Source organism: Leopardus geoffroyi, chromosome C1 (genome assembly GCF_018350155.1).
Source record: "Leopardus geoffroyi isolate Oge1 chromosome C1, O.geoffroyi_Oge1_pat1.0, whole genome shotgun sequence".
In the NCBI taxonomy this organism is placed as follows: Eukaryota; Metazoa; Chordata; class Mammalia; order Carnivora; family Felidae; genus Leopardus; species Leopardus geoffroyi.
The window spans coordinates 41,163,965-41,186,998 of NC_059328.1; the positions used below are offsets into that span (position 1 = coordinate 41,163,965).

At 47.8% G+C, this 23,034-nt stretch overlaps 1 protein-coding gene across 16 annotated transcripts in view; it reads right to left on the reverse strand.

Moving 5' to 3' along the window:
• TTC39A (tetratricopeptide repeat domain 39A) overlaps nucleotides 1-23,034 on the reverse strand; it is a 55,493-nt gene that overhangs the window by 25,018 nt on the left and 7,441 nt on the right. For 2 of the 16 annotated variants that reach the window (XM_045477329.1, XM_045477338.1), the window contains exons 1-2: nucleotides 16,956-17,386; nucleotides 7,968-8,075 (exon numbers count right to left, since the gene is read on the reverse strand). In XM_045477329.1, the coding sequence (XP_045333285.1) occupies nucleotides 7,968-8,075; nucleotides 16,956-17,305 (458 nt within the window). In that variant the 5' untranslated portion in view covers nucleotides 17,306-17,386. The other 14 variants (XM_045477330.1, XM_045477323.1, XM_045477333.1 and 11 more) reach the window with 13 other exon arrangements.

Genomic DNA, 23,034 nt, shown 5'->3' on the forward strand with positions numbered 1-23,034 from the left:
ACCCTGCCCCCTGCGCTTGCCCTGTCCTTATTCCCTGGGCCTTATTGGCCTCACCCCCTCCTGCCCTTCCCCATCGCATCATCTGACCATGTGGCTTTCTGGTTAAGTTCTCCCATGGCTTTCATGTCCCGTGATATAATGCCTGGGCCCAAGGCTCCACACAACACAGGTTCTGCCCACCTCTCCAGCCCAGCCCTCTTGTCACTTCTGTTTCTGCCCCATGACCTGCCCTCCCTGACTCATCTATCAAGGCTCTCAACTGCCTCCAAGGCCACTGGGCATCCAAGGCTCCCTTCTCGGGGCTCATGTGTCTATAATGAAGCACAGGTCATACTGAATTTGTATCAGCAGAGGCTTAGCTCTCTCCTCAGACTGAACTGTGGGCACCTCAAGGACAGAGCTTGTATGGAACTCATCTCTGTCCTCAGTACCAGCGCCACAGGCCCTTTGTGAGTAGCCTCAGGAAGCCTTCTCCTCCTGCCATCTTGCTTCTTCACAGCCCAGACCTCTCAACAGAAAAGCATATGGCAGGGGCTTTTAGTCTAACACATGGAAAGAAAAGCAGGAAGGGAGGGACAAGAAAAATGCCAGTTCCCCTCTGCACTTGGGGAAGTTATAACGTGTCTCAGCCTTGATTTATACTTCTGCAAAATGGGGACAATAATTCTGGCCTGCCCAGGTCCCTATGGGATTGGCGGGGGATCACTCTTGCTCGTCAAATGGTAGGAGCTACAGCAGTTTTCACTCCCTTCCCTACACATCCCCTCATTAATTATTTACAAAACTCCTCAGTGCCAGGCTTATGCTGGGAACTTCAGGGGAAAGAGATGACTGTTCTATTGTAAAATCACATGACTTCACCCCTTTTCATACCTTTCTCATTCATAAAACTGTAAAATTAAAAACTCTTTGTAAATTAAGTGTAAATTCTGGGTGACCTCTCTGCCCAGGTAATATTATCCTGGGAAGCCAAAGGTTTTTAAAGGAAACCAAAGGCTGGCCCACCCCTCACCAGCCCTGGCAGCTGTCCCAGGTCTTTGCTAGAACTCCTTAATCTGAAGGCAGTGGCTTGTGGAAAAGAGGCCACAGCCTGAAGTGGGGACAGAACTCAGGCTTCAGGGTCCCTGAGACACAGGCTGGAATCTTGGCTTTGCCAGTTACCAGTTGTGTGATCCTGGTGAATCTTATAAACTCTCTGAGCCTCAAGTTTCTCCTCTGTAAAATGGATACAATAATCATTCTCTCCCAGGGCTCTGGGTTGCTTAAATAGGACACCCAGGCCAGAGCCACATCACTGATGCTCAATAAATGTGAGTCTGCCAGGGTCAAGGGTCACTGCCCTAGAGAGAAACTCTCTCCTTCAGCAGATGTTTCCCTGGCAGTACCCAGACCCACCCCTCCAGATAATCCCCTCCCACCCCAGGCCTCTTGAGTTCTCAAGCCCCTGCCCCTCTCTTCCTCTCTCCACACCAGTGAGACCTGGGACTTAGCCCTAAGCACCCAGTCTAATACTGGGTCCAGAAGGAGGGGCAGCCCCACATGGGCAGCTGGCAGGCAAAGTGGAATTTCTAGTCTGAGGCCGAGTGCCCAATATGCACCTGCAGCTAGGAATCCTGTCTCTTCCCCAGCCTACCACTGGAAGGCCCTCAACTGCATTCTGGACTGGGACTTGTGGTACAGGCATACATGGAAGGTACTGAAGGTTTGGTTCCAGACCACTGCAATAAAGTGAAGCAAGTCAAATGAATTTTTTTGTTTCCCTGTGCACATAAAAGTTTAATTAAGTATGTAACAGCATTATGTCTAAAAAAAATACAAAACTTAATTAAAAAATACTTTATTGCTGGGTTATTGGGTGGCTCAGTCAGTTAAGTGTCCAGCTTCAGCTCAGGTCATGATCTCACAGTTCATGAGTTCGAGCCCCATGTCGGGCTCTCTGCTGTCAGCACAAAGCCCGCTTCAGATCCTCTCTTCCCCTTCTATCTCTGCCCCTTCCCCGCTCTCTCAAAAATTAAAAAATAAATAAAAAATACTTTACTGCTAAAAAAATGTTAATCATTATTAACATTTCATTGAGCTGTAATAGTTTTGCTGGTGAAGGATCTTGCCCTGATGTTCATTGCTTCTGACTGATGAGGGTGGTGGTTGCAGAAGGATGGGTTGGCTGTGGCAATTTCTTTAAATAAGACACGGGGTGCCTGGGTGGCTCAGTCAATTAAGCATCTGACTTCAGCTCAGGTCATGATCTCATGGTTCATGGGTTTGATCTCCGCACTGGACTCTGTGCTGACAGCTCCAAACCTGGAGCCTGCTTCAGATTCTATGTCTCCCTGTCTCTGTCCCTCCCCCACTCATACTCTGTCTCTCTCAAAAAAAAAAAAAATAATTAAAACATTAAAAAAAAAGACGACAATGAAGTTTTGCTGTACTGGTGGACGCTTGATTTCACAATTTCACAATTTCTCTGCACATGTGATGCTGTTTGATAGCATTTTACCCACAGCAGAACTTCTTTCAAAATTGGAGTCAATCTTCTCAAACCCTGCTGCTGTTTTATCAACTAAGTTTATGCAATATTCTAAATCCTTTGTTGTAATTTCAACAATCTTTACCAGGAATAGATTCAATCTCAAGAAATCAAGATCTTTCTTTGCTCATCCACAAGATGCAACTCCTCATCCGTTCACGTTTTATCATGAGATTGCAGCACCTCAATCACATCTTCAGGCTCCACTTCTAATTCAAGTTCTCTTGCTCTTTCTGCCACATCTGCAGTTAACTTCCTCCCCTCAAGTCTTAAACCCCCCAAAGTCACCCATGAGGGTTGGAATCAACTTCTTTCAAACTCCTGCTCATGTTGATATTTTGACCTCTTCTCATGAATCACAAAGTTCTTAATGGCATCTAGCATGGTGAATCCTTTCTAGAGGTTTACAACTTACTTTGCCAAGATCCATCGGAGGAATCACTACCTATGGCAGCTCTAGCCTTATGAAATAGATTTCTTATGTGGTGAGACCTGGAAGTTGAAATGACTCCTTGAACCATGGGCCACAGAATGGATACTGAGTTAGCAGGCATGAAAACAACATTAATCTCATTGTACATCTCCATCAGAACTCTTGGGTGATGAGGTGCATTGTAAATGATCAGTAGTATTTTGAAAGAAATCTTATTTTTCTGAGCAGGTCTCAACAATGGGGATAAAATATTCAGTAAACCATGTTGGAAACAGATATCTGTCATCTAGGCTTTGTTCTTCAATTTAAAGAGCACAGGAAAACTAGATTTAGCGTAATTCCTAAGGGCCCTAGGATTTTCAGAATGGTGAAGGAGCACTAGCTTCAACTTAGAGTCACCAGCTGCATTAGCCCCTTACAAGAGCCAGCCTGTCCTTTGAAGCCAGGTCCTGACTTCTCCTCTCTAGCTATGAAAGTCCCAGATGGCATCTTCTTCCAGTATAAGGCTGTCCCATCTACACTGAAAATCTGTTGTTTAGTGTAGCCACCTTCATTAATGGTCTCAGTAGAGCTCCTGGGTGACCCACTGCAGCTTCTACATCCTGTCACTTCACCTTGCACTTTCATGTCATGGAGACAGCTTCTTTCCTTAAACCTCACAAACCCACCTCTGCTAGCTTCCAACTTTTCTTCTGCAGCTTCCTCACCTCTCTCAGCCTTCACAGAACTGAAGAGAGTTAGGGCCTTACTTTGGATTAGGTTTTGGCTTAAGGGAAGGTTGTGGCTGATTTGATCTTCTATCCAGACCACTCAGACTTTCTCCATATCAGCAATGTGGTCAGCAATCACTTTGTTATCATTCTGTATATTCACTAAAGAGCACTTTTAATTTCATTCAAGAACTTTTCCTTTGCTTTCATAACGTGGCTGTTTGGTGCAAGAGGCCTACCTTTTGATCTGTCCTGGCTTTCAACACATCTTCCTTACTAAGCCTAGTCATTTCTAGCTTTTGATTTAAAGAAGGGACATGCAACTCTTCCTCTTACTTGAATACTCAGAGGCCATTGTAGGATTATTAATTGGCATAATTTCAATGTGGTATGCCTGTACAGAGGTAGGACAACTCCCCAAACCTCAGACACCCCAAGTTTAGTTTATAATCCAAAGTTCTTGTTTGCTTACAAAATCCTGACCCCTGAAAATAAGAGTCCCTCACCTCTGAGCTAAACCCAAATCTGGGACATGATGCCCATTGGGGTCCCACTTTCTGGGCCCAGACCAGCTGTCAAACTGGAGAGGGCACTGGAAGAGCCATCAGAAGAGCACAGCGTTGGGACCTGGGGACTCCTTGGCCATGTGGAGATCAGCTAAGCCTTGGGGCCTCCAGCTCTTCCCTCCTCTACCAAAGGCAAAGTAAAATAAAGCTACTCAAAGAAGTGACAAACACAGAAAACAAATGCCCAGGCTGGGGAGGAGTGGTGGTGGGGCTGGAGTCTGATGAGCCCATTACTCTCTGAGGGCAAAGTATGAATAACAATTAAATGAGACACTGCATGCACAATGAGGAACAGTGAATGAAACTGGACCCCAACATTTTTTGAAGCTTCAATGGCTACAAATGGAGAGGAAAGGTCATTTTTTAGCAAGAATTATTTCCCCTAGGGGCGCCTGGGTGGCTCAGTCGGTTGTGTCCAACTCTTGGTTTTGGCTCAGGTCATGATCTCATGTTTCATGAGTTTAAGCCCCCGTCGGGCTCTGTGCTGACAGTGTGGAGCCTACCTAGGGTTCTCTCCCTCTCTCTCTTCCCCTCCCTGACTGGCTCTCTCAAAATAAATCAATTATTAAAAAAAAATTATTTCCCTAGACCAGTGGTTCTTAATAAAGATGGGGAGGTATTTTTCCTGTCCTCCTCACTCCAAGCCTCCATCCCAACCTCTAGCATCTGCCAAATTTCTCAAAACATGTTTTGGTTGTCACAAGGTGGGTGTGGGTGAGAAGTGTGTTAATAACATCTACTGTTTGGGAACAACACTCTTAAACTGAAAAAGAAAGAAAAGATTCTTTTCTGGAATGGGACAAGAGCTAAGATAAAGAGTAGCTTCACTACCTTAAGTGTGAAGTTAAAAGATACCCTCATGGAAAAACTGGTTTTCTCCATGGTGCCTCCTTCAGGGCAAGCATTTCCTCTCTGAGGCCTGAATTGTAGGGCCTGAGGTGTAGGACTCCTGAGGTGAGGGAATGAATGCCCTACTGAGGTGAGGGAGGATGAGGCAGCCCCTCAACATGCAGTGGCTGTGGAGAGGGGGTGCAGAACATGTGGGGGAAGGTCGGCAAGGAAGGTGGCAGGGAAGAGCCTGCTTAGGGACAGGTAATGACCAGAAGGGAAGTGGAGCTGGGGAGTCTTCCAAAATACTGGGAGGGGAACCTAGATGTTCAGGGATGGAGCAAGACAGAGCTTGGCCTGCCTCAGACTGTGGCCACACTCTTGCTGCAGACCCAACCCCCACCCCACCTCAAGCCCAGATCCCCTCAGAGGGTGGGGATGAGGTGCGGGGACTGCTGCGGAGGGATCATTATAAGACTCATGATCATCACATGCTGGAATCCCCACTGCCCCCAGAAACTGGGCCATTAACTCCAAACAGGACAACAATGGGTCAGTCAAGTCTACAGAAATTGAACAGGTCAGGCTTGTGAACTCAGGGGAAGCAGTCCCCGAGTCAGCATTTGCCTTCCCTCAGAACTTGAGGGAACCAGATGTGGCAGAGGACAACCACAACCTAGAGCTGAAAAGAAGGCGTTAGGCAACTAGGCAGCACACATGATTAGCCCCCAGGTCCCTCACCCCTACCCTAATCCCAGAATTCAGGCAGCCAGGGGTACTCTGACCAGGCTGCGGAACAGCTTCTCTGGAGAAGCTGACATCTGGGGCCAGGTCATCCAAAAGCCAATCCCAGCAATTACAAGGTCAAGGAGCCAGGTGCTTCCCTTCTGGTCATTACCTGTCCCTCCTCCCTGCCACCTTCCTTGCCCACCTCCCCCAATATCCAAAAGCCAATCCCACCAATTACAAGGCTAAGAACTGGCTCTTAAATATGACCAGACAGTCAGGGACCATCAGGCATTTGAGGAAAGCCCCACCAGAAGATTCTCCCATTACATAGAAAAAGGGAACCTGGAAAAAATGGAGATTATACAGGAAAATAATAAAGCATTTAAAAGAGAAACATATTCTGTGATAAAAATAACAACAAATACTTACTAGAGTGCTCACTATATGCCAGGCCCTGTCCTAAGGACTCTCATACTCCAAATATAGATATAAAGAACAGAATGCACCCAGAAACCAAGAATAAGATGTGGTAGGGAAAAAAAGAACATTCAGAAAACAATGAGTCTGAGGAAATTAATCATATGATCTCAGAAAAAAAGAAAATAGAAGGATCTCTTCTAACTCAATAGAAGGATTTAATGATAAGGTTGAGGAAATCACCCCCAAACTAAGAGAAAACAAAGAGAGAAAGAAATGCAAAACTGAGCAGAAGGTAGGAGGCTTAGAAGAGGACTAGCCCAGGAAGTCCAATGTTTGACTTAAAGAAAGCCTGAGAAAGGGAGACAGAACATGGAGGGGTTGTGCTAGACAATGTCCTAGAACCAAAAGGCAGTCTCCAAATTATTTTTAAAAATACCTACATTTCAGCATATTATCATGAAATTTCAGATTTGCAAGGATAAAAGAGACGATTCTAAACATTTCTGGGGAAGGAAAAATGATCACGTGCAAAGTTAGAAAAAATTAGGGTTCCTGTGGCTATAGTAGATGCTAGAAAACAGGGATGCAATGCCTTCAAAATTCTGAGGGGGGAGAATTACATTCATGTAACTCCTTCCTAGGAAGTTTCTAAAGCATATGCTCTGATAAAATGAGGGAGGGTACCAGAGAAAAAGCCAGGTCAAAGAAACAAGAGAGAAGTAAAGAAGTAAATAAGAGAGAAGTTCCAGGAGATGGCTGGGAGATGGCCAGTAGACACAACTATCCTCCAGGGGACAGGTTTCCAGGAAAAACGTTATAAAGAGTTCAGGATAAATGTACAGTAAATTAGGCCAATGAAAAGACAAGGCAGGGGTACCTGAATGTCTCAGCCAGTGGAGCATATGACTCTTGATCTCAGGGTTGTGAGTTTGAGCCCCACATAGGGTGTAGAGATTATTTAAAAATAAAAAAAAAATCTTAAAAAGAAAGACAATTAACTCCAAAAAAGAAATGTAATCTTACAATGTATGACTCATCTCTGTGATGAGCATTAGTTACCTAATTATAATAATGTAAATACTATAAATTTTTCCAGACACTGTAATGTAAAGATAAGAGAAAGGATGAGGGAAGGGGAAGGGAGGTAGAGCAGGGGTGTAAGAAAGCTAAATTCTTGTCTACCAATAAATGTTTAAAAGTAAAAGGTAAAAAAATTAAAAACGAAAGGAAAAAAAGAATTTTATGGAGTATAAATTCTTAATGTTTTTAAAAAGTAGAAAAAAGTGATAAAGAGCAATATAAGCATATTATTTAGAAATAAGGCAGCAAACACTAGAAGAAATGGCTAAAAGACTTGAGTAAAAGCAACTCAAATCTTTGGTACTCTGGGGAAAAATGAAGAAAAGTGGCTGTGTTACAGCTGACAGGGGAAAAACCCTGAGTGGATTCAGTGGGAACAAGCAATCAAACTGGGAAAGGCCATAAGAACCCAAAAGTAAGGAAGTCACAGTGACCTTGGGGAGGACTGGGCTGCTCAGGGCTATAGAATGGGGAGCCCGAGCCCCTATTTTTGTGGGACTCCCAGGGGTCATGGTGACCCAGAAGGCTGAAGAGATTCAGTTACATCGGGTTCCTCTTACATAAGACCTCTGGTTCTCCATGACCAGACACTACACGTAGGCTCCCGTGTATGTGCACATGTGTGTGCACACACACACACCCGCCCCCACCCCCAATCTGGGCTTAAGCCTCACCTGGGCTTGAGGTAGCTGAGTGCTTCTGAGAACTGGTTGGTGAGGAAGAGGTCCAGGGCAGTCATACACTGGTCCAGGGCCTCATGGAGGCTGCTCACAGGAGTCCTGCTGGGAGAGACACAGAAGTGACCAAGAGCCCTCAACCCCTGTCCAGGCTAGAACAAAGCCCCACAGGGCCAATGCAACCTCCCTGCCAGCCTTGGATGCCTGTCAAAAGCTCCTCCAGGGGAGGAGACACAAAGACACAAAGACAATTTGGACATACTTCTAAGTGTTCCTAAAGGTGGGAGAAAAGAATGGGGGTGTCATCTGAGATCTGGTGGAGGAGTTTGGGGAGGAGCAGAGGATGGAGAGCAAGGAAGCCTCAGGAACAAATTTATCTTACCCTTCACAAGGTTAAAGGGAGTCTTTATGGCCCTTCTGACCCATCAGGCTTTTCTGCCCCGCCCCCCAGGGGGGCACAGCCCACCCTCTAAATCCCACTTCAGTCCTTTTCCTCTTCCTCCTTCTCCAGGACTTCTCCTGCTCATCTTGAGCCTGCACTCTAGAACTCCAGAGACACTGTCACAATGGGCTGTGGTGTGCAGGCCTCTCAAAGGCCACCTTCCCTGTACCTGACCCTCTTCCAGCGCTTACATTTCTCTATAGCTTTTATCACTCTCTGACATACACATATATATTTCTTTCTTTCTTTCTTTTTTATTTTATTTTATTTTGTCTGTCTCCCTCCACTAAAAATAAGCTTCCTGAGGGCAGGATTCCTTCTTCTGTTCAGTGCTGTATCCCCAGAATCTAGCATCTGGTACAAAGTGGGCTTTTGATAAGTATCTGTTAAGTGAATGAAAACTGATTGAATGAAGAGTCTCAGGCTGGAACAAATCCCTGAGCTGTCTGGGTCTCGGCTTCCCCAACTGAAAAATGAGAGATTAAACTATGAAATCCCCAGAGTCCTATCTTGAGGATGTCTCTTTTCAAGGAGTCTCTTCTGAGTGAGAGAAGGTTCCAAAAGGGGCCTTGATGACCTCACTGAAAGGAGATCCTTTCCCCCCAAAGTTAGTTAAGAGAGTCCCTTTCCACCTGGTAAACATCTACACATAACTTTCCCAGTTCTAATGTCTCTTCCTCTCTGATGCAGCAGCAGATCTTCCTGGCAAATTGAAACATGTACCTTGTTCAAAATTGAACTCTTGTTCATTCTCTCAAGCCTGTTCTCCCCCAGTCTTTGCCATCTTAATAAATGACATCCCTCTACCCAGTTTCTCAAGCCAGAAATCTGACAGTCAGCCTTGATACGTCTACCCCATCACTAAGCCCTATCAGTTCCGCCTCTGGAAAATCTCTTAGCCCAGCCCCTTCTGTGCCCAGTGAAGGCCACCAGCACCTTCACCCAGGGCTGATGGAAGACTGGCCCTTCCACTCTCACTCCTCCTGCCCCTGTTCTCTCTCCGTTAAATCGTTCTGCTCAGTATTTCAGGTCTCTCAACTCTCTTCTTTGCAATCTCTTTGAATCTGTTACAGTCTGGGTGATTTCTTCAGATCTTTCATTTCACTAATTCTCTATAAGGCATGTGTGATTTGCTATTTTTCCTGTCTACTGAGTTTTTAATTTCAATGATTATATTTTACATTTCCAGAAATTCCATTTGCTTCCTTTTCAAATCTGCTTGGTCGTTTTGGGCAGTATTTTGCTCCCTGCTTATTATTTCAAGTCCATCTTGACTCCTTTACATGTTTTAAAAACATTTATGTTCTAGATCTCATAATTCTAGCATCTTTAGAAATTCTGTTGTTTCTTGCTTTTGGTGTCTACTACTCACAATGACTTGTTTCCTTGTGTGTTTTGTAATTTAACCATGAGTTCCTATTTGGCTGATCCCAAAAGGATCTTAGGAGAAGGATCTATTCCTCCAGAGAGGATTTTCATTTACTTTGGCCAGATTCCCTGGGCTGCTCCCATCCTATGATACTTAAGTTACTTTTTTAGGTTAGTATTTCTAGGACCACAAAAGGAATAGGTTTTCAAACCCAAAATTTGTGTGAGGGCAGATTAAAATTTATAAGTTTCTAGGGAGCCTTTTTTCTCCACTAGACCTGTCGTCCCCCTTTATGAAAGGGTGTCTACCTCTTTCTGGTCAATATTCCTATTTGCTGGGGGGATAGCTCTTTGGAGGTCCCAGATTCATGTGGTGGTATAAGGGGGACAAGTTTCAACTCCTCACACTATCACTGGGCTGGCCCATCCCTTGAATGGTCATTAAAACTCCAGGCTCTACCAACTTCAGCTCAGGTCATGATCTCGCAGTCCAGGAGTTCAAGCCCCGCATCTGGCTCTGTGCTAACAGCTCAGAGCCTGGAGCCTGCTTTGTATTCTGTGTCTCCCTCTCTCTCTGCCCCTCCCCACTCGTGCCCTGTATCTTCCTCTCTCAAAAGAAATACACGTTAATTTTTTTTTTTTAATTAAAAACTAAAACAAAAACAAAGTCCTCCAGGTTTTAGATTTCTGGAGTTTATAAATATCTTCACATTGCTAAGGCTTCATCTCATTTATCAGCATGATTTTAGCTTTTTATTCTTGGCTTGAGAAGATTTGTTACTTTGTGGAAACTCAGGAATGTATTTTAAAGCATGTTTGCAGTAACCCATCCAGCCTCTAGGTAGTTTTTATAAGGGAGAATATTGGAAGCATTATTGCCTCTAACCCATCCCTCTCATAACAGCCAAAGTTCTCTTTTTAAAACCTGAATCTGACCATGTCACTTCTGAACTTGAAATCCTTCACTGGCTTCCCATTCTCTTACGTAAAGACCAAGTTTCTTTCCATGGCCAAAAAAGCCCCATCAGAAACAGCCCCTGCCCCTCTCTTCATGAGAAGGGCACAGTGTCTTCCTTTGTGCCCAGGGCTTAGCCTAGTGACTGGTGTTCAGTCTGCCCATTCTGTGAGCACTTACTGCCCTGGGTGTTTAATTGGCATTCTCTCCTTGAGTCTTCACAAAGCCTGTGAAGTAGGATTATTATCCCCATGGTAGATGAGGCACCGAGGAGAGGTGACTAGGCCAAGATCACATGCCCAAGCATGGGTCCTAAACAAGTTTCTGCCTGAGCCAGTGCCCTTCAGCTCAGCCCCAGGAAGACAAGTCTGTTGTCCTGGCTTATGACTATCTCTAAACAATTCCAGAGCCAAGAGCCTACCTCCCATTTCTGTAGAAACACCACCACCACTACCACCACCACATCCACCTCCCATCAAGAAAGAGGTTCTGGGGGCACCCGGGTGGCTCAGTCCATTAAGCACCCGACTTCAGCTCAGGGCATGATCTTGCAGTTCATGAGTTCGAGCCCCATGTCAGGCTCTGTGCTGACAGCTCGAAGCCTGGAGCCTGCTTTGGATTCTGTGTCTCCCTCTCTCTCTGCCCCTCCCCCGCTCATGCTCTGTCTCTCTCTCTCTCTCTGCTCTCAAAAATAAATAAATAAACATTAAAAAAATTTTAAAAAAGAAAGAGGTTCTGCCTGCTTGGTCCACATGGAGAGAAAGATGCATAGACAGATGGACATAGAGCACAGAGGTGAATTCCCTCCCTTGGCAACCCTAGCGCCTCTTCTGCTGAACCGTAGTGAGGTGATTCTGAGGTGACTCTCCAGACTGGGAGCTGCTTTGGGGTGGCCCTGGGGCTGATTTTCGCTTTCCTTTTCTCCCACAAATACCCTCTAATCTCTGGTTCTGGCCCAGCCCTGGCCCTGCCCTTGAAGACTTCACGGTCTAGCAGAGAGACAGAGGCAGACAGAGGCATTGACAGCCAGAATCATCAAGGCTGCATCATGGGAATCACTGAAGGCTAAGGACGCCCAGAAGTGGAAGGGGAGCACTGAACAGAAGCTTTCTGGAAAAGATGGCACTGAACTGAGGACAAGACGGAGAAAGAAGTCCATGAAAGGGAAAAAGCCGAGCAAGGAGCTAGAGTCATGATACCACAATGACAAGGAAGCACAAGCTATAGGGGCAAGGTGGCAAGACAGGCTCTAGAAAGCCTCCTCTGGAGGGGTGAGGCAGGGGTGTCCTGGCTGGCTGGGGGAGCTCAGGAAGGCTGGGGACACGGACCCCATTTGACTTAATGACTGCATTAATTCACCACCACTGAGAATATCACTCCAAGTTCTCAATCCTCCCACCAGCCCAGAGGCAGGCACGCTTATCTGCATTTGACAGATAAGGAGATAAAGACAGTGAGGGCAGGGGCCTAGTCTCCTCCACCCAGGAACCTAGGAGAAGGCAGAAATGCTTTCCATAAAAGCAAACTGGCCAAAAACATTTTTCTTCCCCTGGCTGTGACTGAGGTTCCCACTTCTCTGCAGGCTGTCCCCATGTCTTCAAGACCTCTATGCTCCAAGTCACCTTGCCAGGCCAGATTAACACATTACTGAGCTTCTGAGGGGTTGATGGTGGCCTTTCCACTGTGCCTTGGAGAACCTGAGGCATGGAGGTAGGGAGGGGGGCGCTGAGCTAGATGGAGCATAGAGCAGGGTTGGTAACCGATGCCAGGAGCTTTGGCATCACAGGGGAGGGAGGTTTGAGGCCGGAGTGAGAAGGGAGGTGGAGTAGGGGAAGGGGTGTCAGACAGCCTGAAGTCATCCCATTCTCCCTTTTTTTAGCAGATTTTTAAAAAAAAATTTTTTTTAATTTTTTATTTACTTATTTTTTTTTTTTAATTTTTTTTTTTTTAACGTTTATTTATTTTTGAGACAGAGAGAGGCAGCGCATGAACGGGGGAGGGTCAGAGAGAGAGGGAGACACAGAATCGGAAGCAGGCTCCAGGCTCTGGGCCATCATCAGCCCAGAGCCCGACGCGGGGCTCGAACCCACGGACCGTGAGATCGTGACCTGAGCTGAAGTCGGACGCCTAACCGACTGAGCCACCCAGGCGCCCCTATTTACTTATTTTTGAGACAGAGAGAGACATAGCTTGAGCAGGGGAGGGGCAGAGAGAGAGGGAGACACAAAATCTGAAGCAGGCTCCAGGCTCTGAGCTGTCAGCACAGAGCCCAACGCGGGGCTCAAACTCACAGATCGTGAGATCATGACCTGAGCCGAAGTCAGACACTTAACCGACTGAGGCACCCAGGCACCCCACCCCATTCTCCCTTTGCCTCCCCCTCCCCACTTTAGTCTGCCTGGAAGCTGCTACCCTGACATCTGATGGGCAGAGATGGATGGAGCAGAGGAACCTCTCATTCCCCACGGGGGCAGTAGAGGCAGTGCAAGGAAGTCACTTAGGGAGCAGAATGGAACCACAGCTGGCTTTTCCTCCCTGCTTCACCATTCAAGGGGAACTGTGGCTGAGGGGAGCAGGGGGATGATCTGTGCATGGGGACCTATCGCTTCCAAAGTGACCTTTCTTCTTTTAAATTTTTTTAGAGAGCACAAGCTGGGTGGGGAGCCAGAGGAAAGGGACAGATGGAGGGAGGGAGAGAGGGAGAGGGAGGGAGAGAGAGAGAGAGAGAGAGAGAGAGAGAGAGAATCTCAAGCAAGCTCCATGCTTAGCGCAAAGCCTGACACAGGGCCCAGGCCTCAATCCCACCACTGTGGGATCATGACCTGGGCTGAAATCAAGAGTCAGATGCTCAACCGACTGAGCCACCCAGGTGCCCCCCAAAGTGACCTTCCCAAATTGCATATATGATTGTGACTCTCCTTCCAGAGAGTCCCCTTAGCTGTGAATAAAATTGAGCATGATGTGGCATGGAGGGATGTGACGTGGCCTAGTACAGCGTGGCCTTCAAGAGTATTGAAAGTGGATAACCCTGGTCTCAAACTATAGCTCAGCAGTTACTTGTTGGAAAGAGTTAGGAAGGTTCTTTAACCTCTATAAGCCTCAGTTTTCTCATCAATAAAATGAGAGTGGCAGTACCCACCTCCCAGTGTTGTTGAGAAGAACAACTAAGACAATGTAAAGCACAATAAGAAGTATTCAGGAAATGTTAGCTGTTGTTACTTTTTTTCTACGGTTATGTATTTCCATCATGTCTGGAGCAACATTACTTTTATTATTTTTTTTAATGTCTATTTATTTACTTTTGAGACAGAGAGAGAGAGAGAGAGAGAGATAGCAAACAGGGGAGAGGTAGAGAGAGGGGGAGAGGTAGAGAGAGAGGGAGAGAAAAATCCCAAGCAGGCTCCATGCTGTCAGCAAAAGCCCAACACAGGACTCCATCTCACGAACTGGGAGATCATAACCCAAGCCGTAACCAAGAGTCGAGCACTTAACTGACTGAGCCACCCAGGCACCTCTGCAGCAGCACTACTTTTATAATGAAACCAAATAACTTCAAAATACTGAATGTCCATATCCTATAACCCAGCAATTCCACTCCTGTGGGACAACCGAAAAGATAACTCACATGTGTACAAAGGACAACCCTATAAGAATATTAACTGTTTGAATAGCAAGATGCTGGGAACTACCTGAATGTCCATAAAGAAGGCCGATAAATAAATGGGGAACTCTACATCGGGTGGTATGCCATACATCAGGGAAAGCGGGGACCAGAGCTGCAAGGATCAAGAAGGCTACATCTCAGAAACCTGAAGCTGAGTGAGAAAAAGCAAGCTGTAGAATGATTCATGCTGTATTTATATAAAAATTTTAAAGTCAGAACAGGCTACATTTTTTTTAGATTTACACACACTCAGCAAAAGAATAAAAACATAGAATGACAAAACCAATAATACTGTAACAGTGTTGTAGGGTGACAAATGGTAGCTACACTTGTGGTGAGCACAACATAATATAGAGTTGAATCACTATGCTGTACACCTGAAACTAATGTAACACAGCGTGTCAACTATACTCAAATATAAAACATTTTTTAAAAATAAAAAAATGGAGGGGCTCCTGGGTGGCGCAGTCGGTTAAGCGTCCGACTTCAGCCAGGTCACGATCTCGCGGTCCGTGAGTTCGAGCCCCGCGTCAGGCTCTGGGCTGATGGCTCAGGGCCTGGAGCCTGTTTCCGATTCTGTGTCTCCCTCTCTCTCTGCCCCTCCCCCGTTCATGCTCTGTCTCTCTCTGTCCCAAAAATAAATAAACGTTGAAAAAAAAAAATAAATAAAAAAAAATAAAAAAAAAAATAAAAAAATGGAAGTAACAAAACCAAAATTCAGGATGGTGGGAGAAGGAAGAGGGGATGGTCCACAGGGTCTTCAACAGTCTCTGGTATAATTTATTTCTTAACAAGAAGAATATGAAATAAATGGGCATGATGTTAACATTTAAAAAGTTGGATGACAAGGGCATGGAGTTCATTTTATTATTTGTTTTATTTTTCTGAAGGCTTAAAAATATTTCATAACTTCTGAAGTAGTGGAGATTTAAAGTTCAGTTTGTTTACCACTGACCCTCATATACTGGGTTGGGCCCAGAGCAGGCCTCAGGAGTGTTTGTTGAGTGACTAAATGAGTGTCTATGGTGTAGGTGGAACTGCTTTGCCTCCGCTCTGCTCAGACCCCACCAAGATGGCACTGACCAGGGACAGGGGCAGACAGACCTGTGTGGCCTCAAAGAAGATTGGGACCTGGAAAGCATGCAGTGGAGGCAGGTATGGTTCAGTATGAGGAAGATCCACTAGTGCTAGGAGACTGAGCTTGCTGCCCTGGAGGCCCACGGAGGGGCCAGAGGAGCCTGGAGTTGTAGAGTGGACTCAGGCAGGGATATAAGTGTGCAAGGAAGAGGATGAATGTGGCTTCTAGCCTGGGAGTTCAGGATTCTTTGATAGGTACCCTGTTCCATGCCCGCCTTCTCTCCTGGAAGCTTCTTTTCTGGGCCCAGTAGGGTGGTGCTTAGTCAGGGCTGGGCAGAAGGGACCTAACCAGACTCCAGATTTACAGACTTCAACTCAGAGCAGGAAGAGAGCAGCCAGGCCTGGACTCCCTGTATTTTCCAAAGGAGGGACCAGAAGTCTAGGGAGGATACAGAACGTGGCCAAAATCATACAATAGACATGGTCAAGGCAAAACTCACCAGGCAACCGTCCCCCAGGCTGGGAGGGGGGGTGTCCCCCAGTGACCCAACTTCTAAGCCTTCACCCAGGATGCACACACAGGCCCTATGGAGCCTGCAGCTGCAGCTGGCACCAGCCTCACCTTCCTGTTCATGTGTTAGTCCTGAGGCCCTTGGTAAATATTGTCCCTGGTGGTGAGGCTCCAGGTAGGGCAGGCACCTCCCAGCTCACCTGAGCCAGATCTCCACCCAGCAACCTCCTAGCAGTCAGGGCTTCCAGCAGACGCCCCCTACCTACCCAGGCCCAGGAAGGGGAGAGCTGCTCCACATCTCCCAGCACCTAACATCTATCACTGCTAACAGGGGCAGTGCAGGGATTCTACACAGTTCCTCAGTGGGGTGGGGATGAGCAGGAGAGCCATATTGAAAGTGACAACACCCACCTTTACTACCCCAGTTCCTGCTGCACCCAGTGGGCACAGCTGATTCATATCTTAGCTTTTCAATTCCTTCAAATATCCTAGAAGATGAAACAGTATGGCATGCAGGTGGGGGCTCTGGAATCAGAGAGAGCCGGGTTCAAATCCCAGGTACACCCTTCACCTCCCGGGTGAAGGGATGCAGGTCACCCAAGAGTTATGCCTCAGTTTCTTCATCTGTAACGGAGATGATAATAACAGAGACCACCCACAGGTGTAAACGCCACGAAGGGAGGGAGACGGCTCTGACGTGGCCGTTACTACAGCCAGCTTCGTGCGAAAGTTGGGACCCAGAGCTGAGTGATCGCCTCTGGGTCCCCGGCGCCTCCACTCTCCTCGCGCGAGTGTCCCCAGCCCTCTCCCACTCCCCGGCTCCCGGACGCCGGGCGCGACGCCTGGCAGGGGTGAGGGGCTGGAAGCCGCAGTGCGGGCGGTGGGCCGGTGGCAGGGGGAACGCCCGGCCCCGCGCCCGTCCCCCAACCACCCACCCCACCCCGGGGCCGCCCCCACCGCGCACTTACCCCGCCGGCAGGGCGTCCGCTGCGCCGGCCGAGCTCATGGCGGAAGGGGGCAGGCAGCGCGCCCCCGCCGGACGCCAGCCGCGGCCCAGGTGCTGCCGCCGGAACCCCAAGGCGGGCGCTGTGCGGCCCAACCGCAGACGCGGCGGCCGGGGAGGGGCGCGCCGGGGGCGGGGAAGGCGGCGGGGCCGGGCCGGGCCTCGGTCTGCCCGCCCGCGCAGTGGGGCCACGGCAGCCGCCCGTCTGTGGCCGACTGGACGCTGAGGCTGGGCGGGGGGCGGCCTCGGAATGCGACCCCCGCCCTCAGCTCTCACAGGTGAGAGGCCCGGGCACCCCAGGTCCGCCGGGCCCATGCCGTGTGCCCTCCGTGCGCAGCCCCAGGGGCCGGAGCTCGCTCCTGCCTCACACAGCCCCACCTATCTGTGGCCAGAAAGTTCGTAGGCCCGAGGTCCACCTCCCGGCCGCTCTCCCCCTCCCCCACAGCTCCCGCCTCGCTGCGGCCCCCACCTGAGCCCTTCGTCATCCTACTGCATTGGTGGGGGGCATTCACGCCAGGAAACACGCGGCCTCCGGAGTCAGGCTTAGGTTTTAGCACTCCCTTTTGCCCGCTGCATGACTGTGCGTGCGGCAGCGGACAAGAAGATGGAAAATAGCGTGGTTTAACACTCACTAGTCGGTAGTTCACACTCGCCTTCTCAAATAGTCCCCTTAGCTGCCATTTTACAGACAGAAGTTGAGGCACAGAGTTTATGTGACTTGCTCAAGTCAATTCACCTAATAAGTGGCTAGTTGTGATTGGAGCCTGGCCCTCCTGACTCCAAGGTGGACACACTCTTGCCTTTTTTTCCCCCTTGGTGCCCTCCCCTCTGGGTCCCCAACCCGTATATGGGATCATGCATAACACTCCTCAAATGCTGTGTGCTTAGCCCTGAGGTATATGTCTGGGGCCAAGGTTGAAGCCCACCTGGCCTTCTGACAGAAAGAGCCACTGGCCCATGAAGAGTTAACCAGCCACCACTTCCAGGCCTCAGATGCTCTTAACCATGACTCATCAGAGCACGTGGCTGCCATTAGAACTGTCCCTTCACAAAGGCAGGGGACAGGAGGAGGAGGGACTCCAGGCCCCTGATCAACCCTTAGCTCCAGGATGTCACAAGAGGAAGCAGGAGGAGCCTGTAGAAGCAGCCATAGTAGGAAGATGGCTCAGACTAGGTTCAGGGAGAGCCAGGCAGATTGGGCCTTGCTGCAGAGGGGAGAGGTTAAGGAGATTACTGTTAAATCTAGGCGGGCTTCCTGGAAAGGTAGTGAATTCTTATCCTGCCCATATGTGAGCAGAGGCTAGATGTTCACTTTCAAGGATCATTCTACCTCTCTGATTCTCAGGCACAGGCACAGAAAAGGTAACTAAATACAAGAAGCAGACTATAATGACATCCATAGACTGGAGGGGTGGGGTGAGGGTTTCTTGGAGAAGGTGGGCACAGAGTTGAGCCTTCAAGTTTATATTGTTTATACACAATAAAGTCGTGGAAAGGGTGTACCAGATGGAAGAACAGCATGGGTGAAAGCAGGGAGGTGGGCAAAGGCACACAGATGTCAGCTGGAGTTTGTGAAGCTTGTGAGAAGACCAGCAATGTGCTTGAAGAGGAGACTCAGTAAAGAGGCTGGGGCACCCTATCACACATCATGTCCTTTCAAGTCTCTGGGCACGTGTACACGCTCTTCCCTCTGCCTGGGACACACCTTCCTCCCTTGTTACTTATTATTCATTCATCTAATCAGGGTTAGATCCAGAAACTTACAATTGGAAGCCTTCTTTAAAAAAAAAAAAAAAATACAAATTTACCAACATACAACTTCCAGGGTCCTGTGGGAGCCCTGGAAAGGGCCGAGTGAGGGGTTCTGAAGCTTTGTGCTACATTAGCTACAGGTAAATCTTTGTTGTATTTGACCAACATTTATTAAGGGCCTGACATATGCCAAAACTTCTACTGGCCCTGCAGGTTTCAGTTCAGGCACTACATCTAGCTGGGTCAGGGGCTTCCTAGGCACACACTGCCCCAACCCCCTCTGACCTGCCCTCATCACCCTGGGCTGACACCATCTGTGTGTGAGAGTGGTAGAGTGAGGTTTGTATGTGACTGTCTCTGCCATCAGACTGGGAGCTTTTGGAGGGTCGAATCTGGTCGGACATCTCTGTATCAGTGTCTGATTAATCACCAAATACCAACACTAGGCCTAGCACTTTACCATTTCCCTCTGAGGTAATTATAATAATGACTGATGTTCACCAAAAGCTTATTACATGACACACATGTTAAGTGTATAACATGGATTATCTCATTTAATCCTTTTAACCATCTCTCTGAGCCTCAGTTTCCTCATCAGTAAAATGGAAATACTGCCTGTGTCAAAGGGTGGTTGTGAGGATTAAGAATTCATTATCTAAAATCCCCAGCACGGTGCCTGACATGTAACACAGTTACATGCAGTGCTCTGATGGTGGTGATGGTGAGGTGGATGCCATTATTCTCAACCTTTTACAGATGAAAACTGAAGCTCAGCAAGATAAGCAGCCATGCTGCCTTTGGAGCTGGAGCTGTCCCCACACAACAGTGGCAGTGATGCTAGAGCCACTCACCTCATGAGTCAGAGCAGCAAAGTGGCCCACCCCTCAGGAGGGCTCCACCCAGGCAGCTCCCAGCCCCCAGGAGCTCTGGGCCCAGCCGGAAGCCTAAGCAGCCTAGGAGTCATCATTGTTTCTGCCTCCCAACCCAGGTGACTTGCCCATACCCACCTGGAGCTGACAGCCAAGCTGTGGGGACCAGGAGAGTAACCTGAGTCCTGGGTCCCTTCCTTCCTTGCTGGGAGAGTTTCCTAGTGCTTTGTGCATGCAAGCCGCCAGGCCTGCTTCCTCTCTTATTTTCTCCCTAACCTGCAAGAAAAATCACTGGGCTCACCACACCTGATGGCCCTGAGAACCTCAAGGGACTACTTTTACCAGCACCATCTCTTAGCTTAAGAAGGGCCCCAATAAATATCTGTTTCATGAGACCTCCTCAGGATGCTCCAAAAAGCTCCACAGTGGCTTTATCTCCCATCCCACAGATGAGAAAACTGAGGCTTGGACCAAGTGTGATTTGGAATCAGGTCTTGACTCTTTATCCTGTAGAAAAAGTATGTGGAAATGGGAGGGGGTATCATAGAAATAAGGCTGTGAGCATGTGAACAGTGATGCCATTGTTGTAGAAACAGCTTAAGTTGTGAAATCTGCTCTGCCTCTCTCTCTCTGACCCTCAGTCTCCCCATCTGTAAACCTGAGATAACAGTGCCAGCCTTTCAGGGATGCTGTGAGGCTTACTGAACATTCCTTGGGTTGACCCTTGGCACCTTCCCCTTCATCCCCCCTTCTCAGTCCCTTCCTCCAGGCCTTTCCCTGGCATGAAGCACCTGACCACCAGCTGTCTCTACCAATCCAGAACTAGCCATTGAGACTTCAGAGCTACACCCTCCCAACCCAGCGGGCTAGTGACTGTAAAGCGGGTTTTCTTAAAGTGAATGGGCCCCACCCAACAGACTACAGGCTTGGGCAGGTTAATAATTCACAATCAACAGGCCCATCAAGAAAGGGCCCTTGAACAGGGCTGTGACAGTCACAGTTCTGAAATATTCCTTGGCAGGGACTCTTAGGGAGGACCTAGGCCTACGTGTTGGGCCAGCCTCCTCCCTCTCCATGAACTCTGACTCCCGCTAGCTTGGGAGTAACCTCGGGCAAGTTACTACCCCACTCTAGCCCTTAGGTTCCTTTTCTCCCCATATAAAGGGGAAAGAAGGATGGATCAGGAGCTCAAAGCCCTTCCTTGCTCTGATGATCTTGGTTCTGGGATCTGAGCTCTTATACCAAAGTCTGGTCTCCAGGAGCTGCTGAAAGTGGATCTAAGGAAGGAGCCCCGGTCACTCATGAGGGACCAAGAACTGTTTTGATTTAAAAAAAAAAAAAAGAGGCAGAGCTCTAATAAGGTGTTTCAGGCATTGACTGGCATCCTGTCGGGGGTTAGAAGTTGGACTGCAGAGCCAGGAAGATCTGGCTGGATTCCTGGCCCCACCATGTCCTAGCTGTCCAGCCCCAAGAAAATGACTGTATGAGCTTGAGGCAGGGCAGGGAGTGATTCAGAGAGCAGGTGAGCACCCCAGCTCTGACACCCTGGATCAGTGACTTCAGCCCTGAAAGGGGGATGATGACAGCACCAACCTCACGGGCTGGTGCAAGGACTAAATGAGGTAACACACATAAAACACTTGGAACAGGGCCTTATTATTGATCTTTGAGTTTTAGTTTCCTCCCCTATAAAGCAGGGATAACAGGATTGCTGTGAACATGAAATGAGCAAATGGACCCAAAAGAGCTTTGGAACCATATAAGGCTGTCCAGAGAAGAGGGATTTCTTCTAAGATGTGCACACAGGCCTGGCCAGGACCACAAGGACATCCAATTGGACACGTACTACATACCTTCACGGCAAATGTGCTACCTCACACACTGCCAAAGGGAGCAGAAACTGGCAACATCTTTCAGAAGGGCAACTGGAATTTTGAATGAAAACCTTGGAAAGATGATGCAGTAACACCTAGCTAACAAATGTGTCTTTTTTGTTTGTTTGTTTGAATTTTATTTATTTAAGGGCGCCTGGGTGGCTCAGTTGGTTAAGCGGCTGACTTAGGCTCAAGTCATGATCTCATGGCTCGTGAGTTTGAGCCCCACATCGGGCTCTGTGCTGACAGCTCTGAGCCTGGAGCCTGCTTCAGATTCTGTGTCTCCCTCTCTGTCTGCCCATCCCCCGCTTGTGCTGTCTCTGTCTCTGTCTCTCTCAAAAATAAATAAACATTAAAAAAATTTTTTAAGTTTGTTTATTTTGAGAGAGAGAGAGAAAGTGTGTGAGCATGCAAAAGCTGGGAATGGGCAAAGTGAGGGAGAGAATCCCAAGCAGGCTCCCCACCCTGGGCCCAGAGCCTGACATGGGGTTAGATCCTAAGAACAATGAGATCATGACCTGAGCCAAAATCAAGAGTCAAGTGTTCAACTGACTGAGCCACCCAGGTGTCCCAGACAACAAACGTGTCTTAAGAAATAGTCATGGATATAAAGATTTCTGGTACAAAGATGTTCATCATAGTGTTTTCTATAATAAGGACACAACTGGAAATAACCTAAATGCCCATCAATAAGGAATTAATTCAGTGAATTATAGTGAATTTGTAGGGTGAAATATTCTGCAGATATTTAAATTATGTTTATAGAGAATTTCCTTTTTTTTAAGTTTATTTACTTTTGAGAGCAGGAGAGAGAAAGAGAGAGGGAGAGGAAAGAGCACACACACATGGGGGAGGGGCAGAGAGAGAATCCCAAGCTGGCTCCGCCCTGTGGGGCTCAAACCCATGAACCAGGAGATCATGACCTGAGCTGAAATCAAGAGTCATATGCCCAACTGGCTGAGTCACCCAGGTGCCCCATTTATAGAGAATTTCTTTGCCTGGATTACTACATTGTCTCCCAGGTAGTTTCTCTGCTCCTTCCCTGGTCCCCATATTATCTTTTCCACATAGCACCAGACCCATTTGATCTGATCATGTCACTTGTTTGTTCAAAACCCTGCAGTGGCTCCCCATGGTGTTCAGTGCAAAAGCTAAAGTCTTCACATGGCCCGAAGCCCTGAATGACCTGCACCCCCATATCTCTCTCTGACATCATCTCCCTTTACTCTCTCTTCATATTCAGCCACTCTGGCCTCCTTGATTTTTTCTAAATATGCCAGGCATGCTCTCACCTCGGGCCCTTTGCACTTGCTATTCCTTCTGCTCTCCCTGCAGATATTCATATAATTACTCCCCCACCTGCTTCAGATCTCAGCTCAAATGTCACCTTCTCCATGAGGTCTTCCCTGACCATTCTATTTAATGTAACCTTTGCCCTCATGGTCCCTATTCCCTTACCCTGCATGATTTTTTCCATAGCACTTGTTATCTGACATCCTGAATATTTTGCTTATTCATTTATTTTCTGTCTCTCCCCATTAAACTCTAT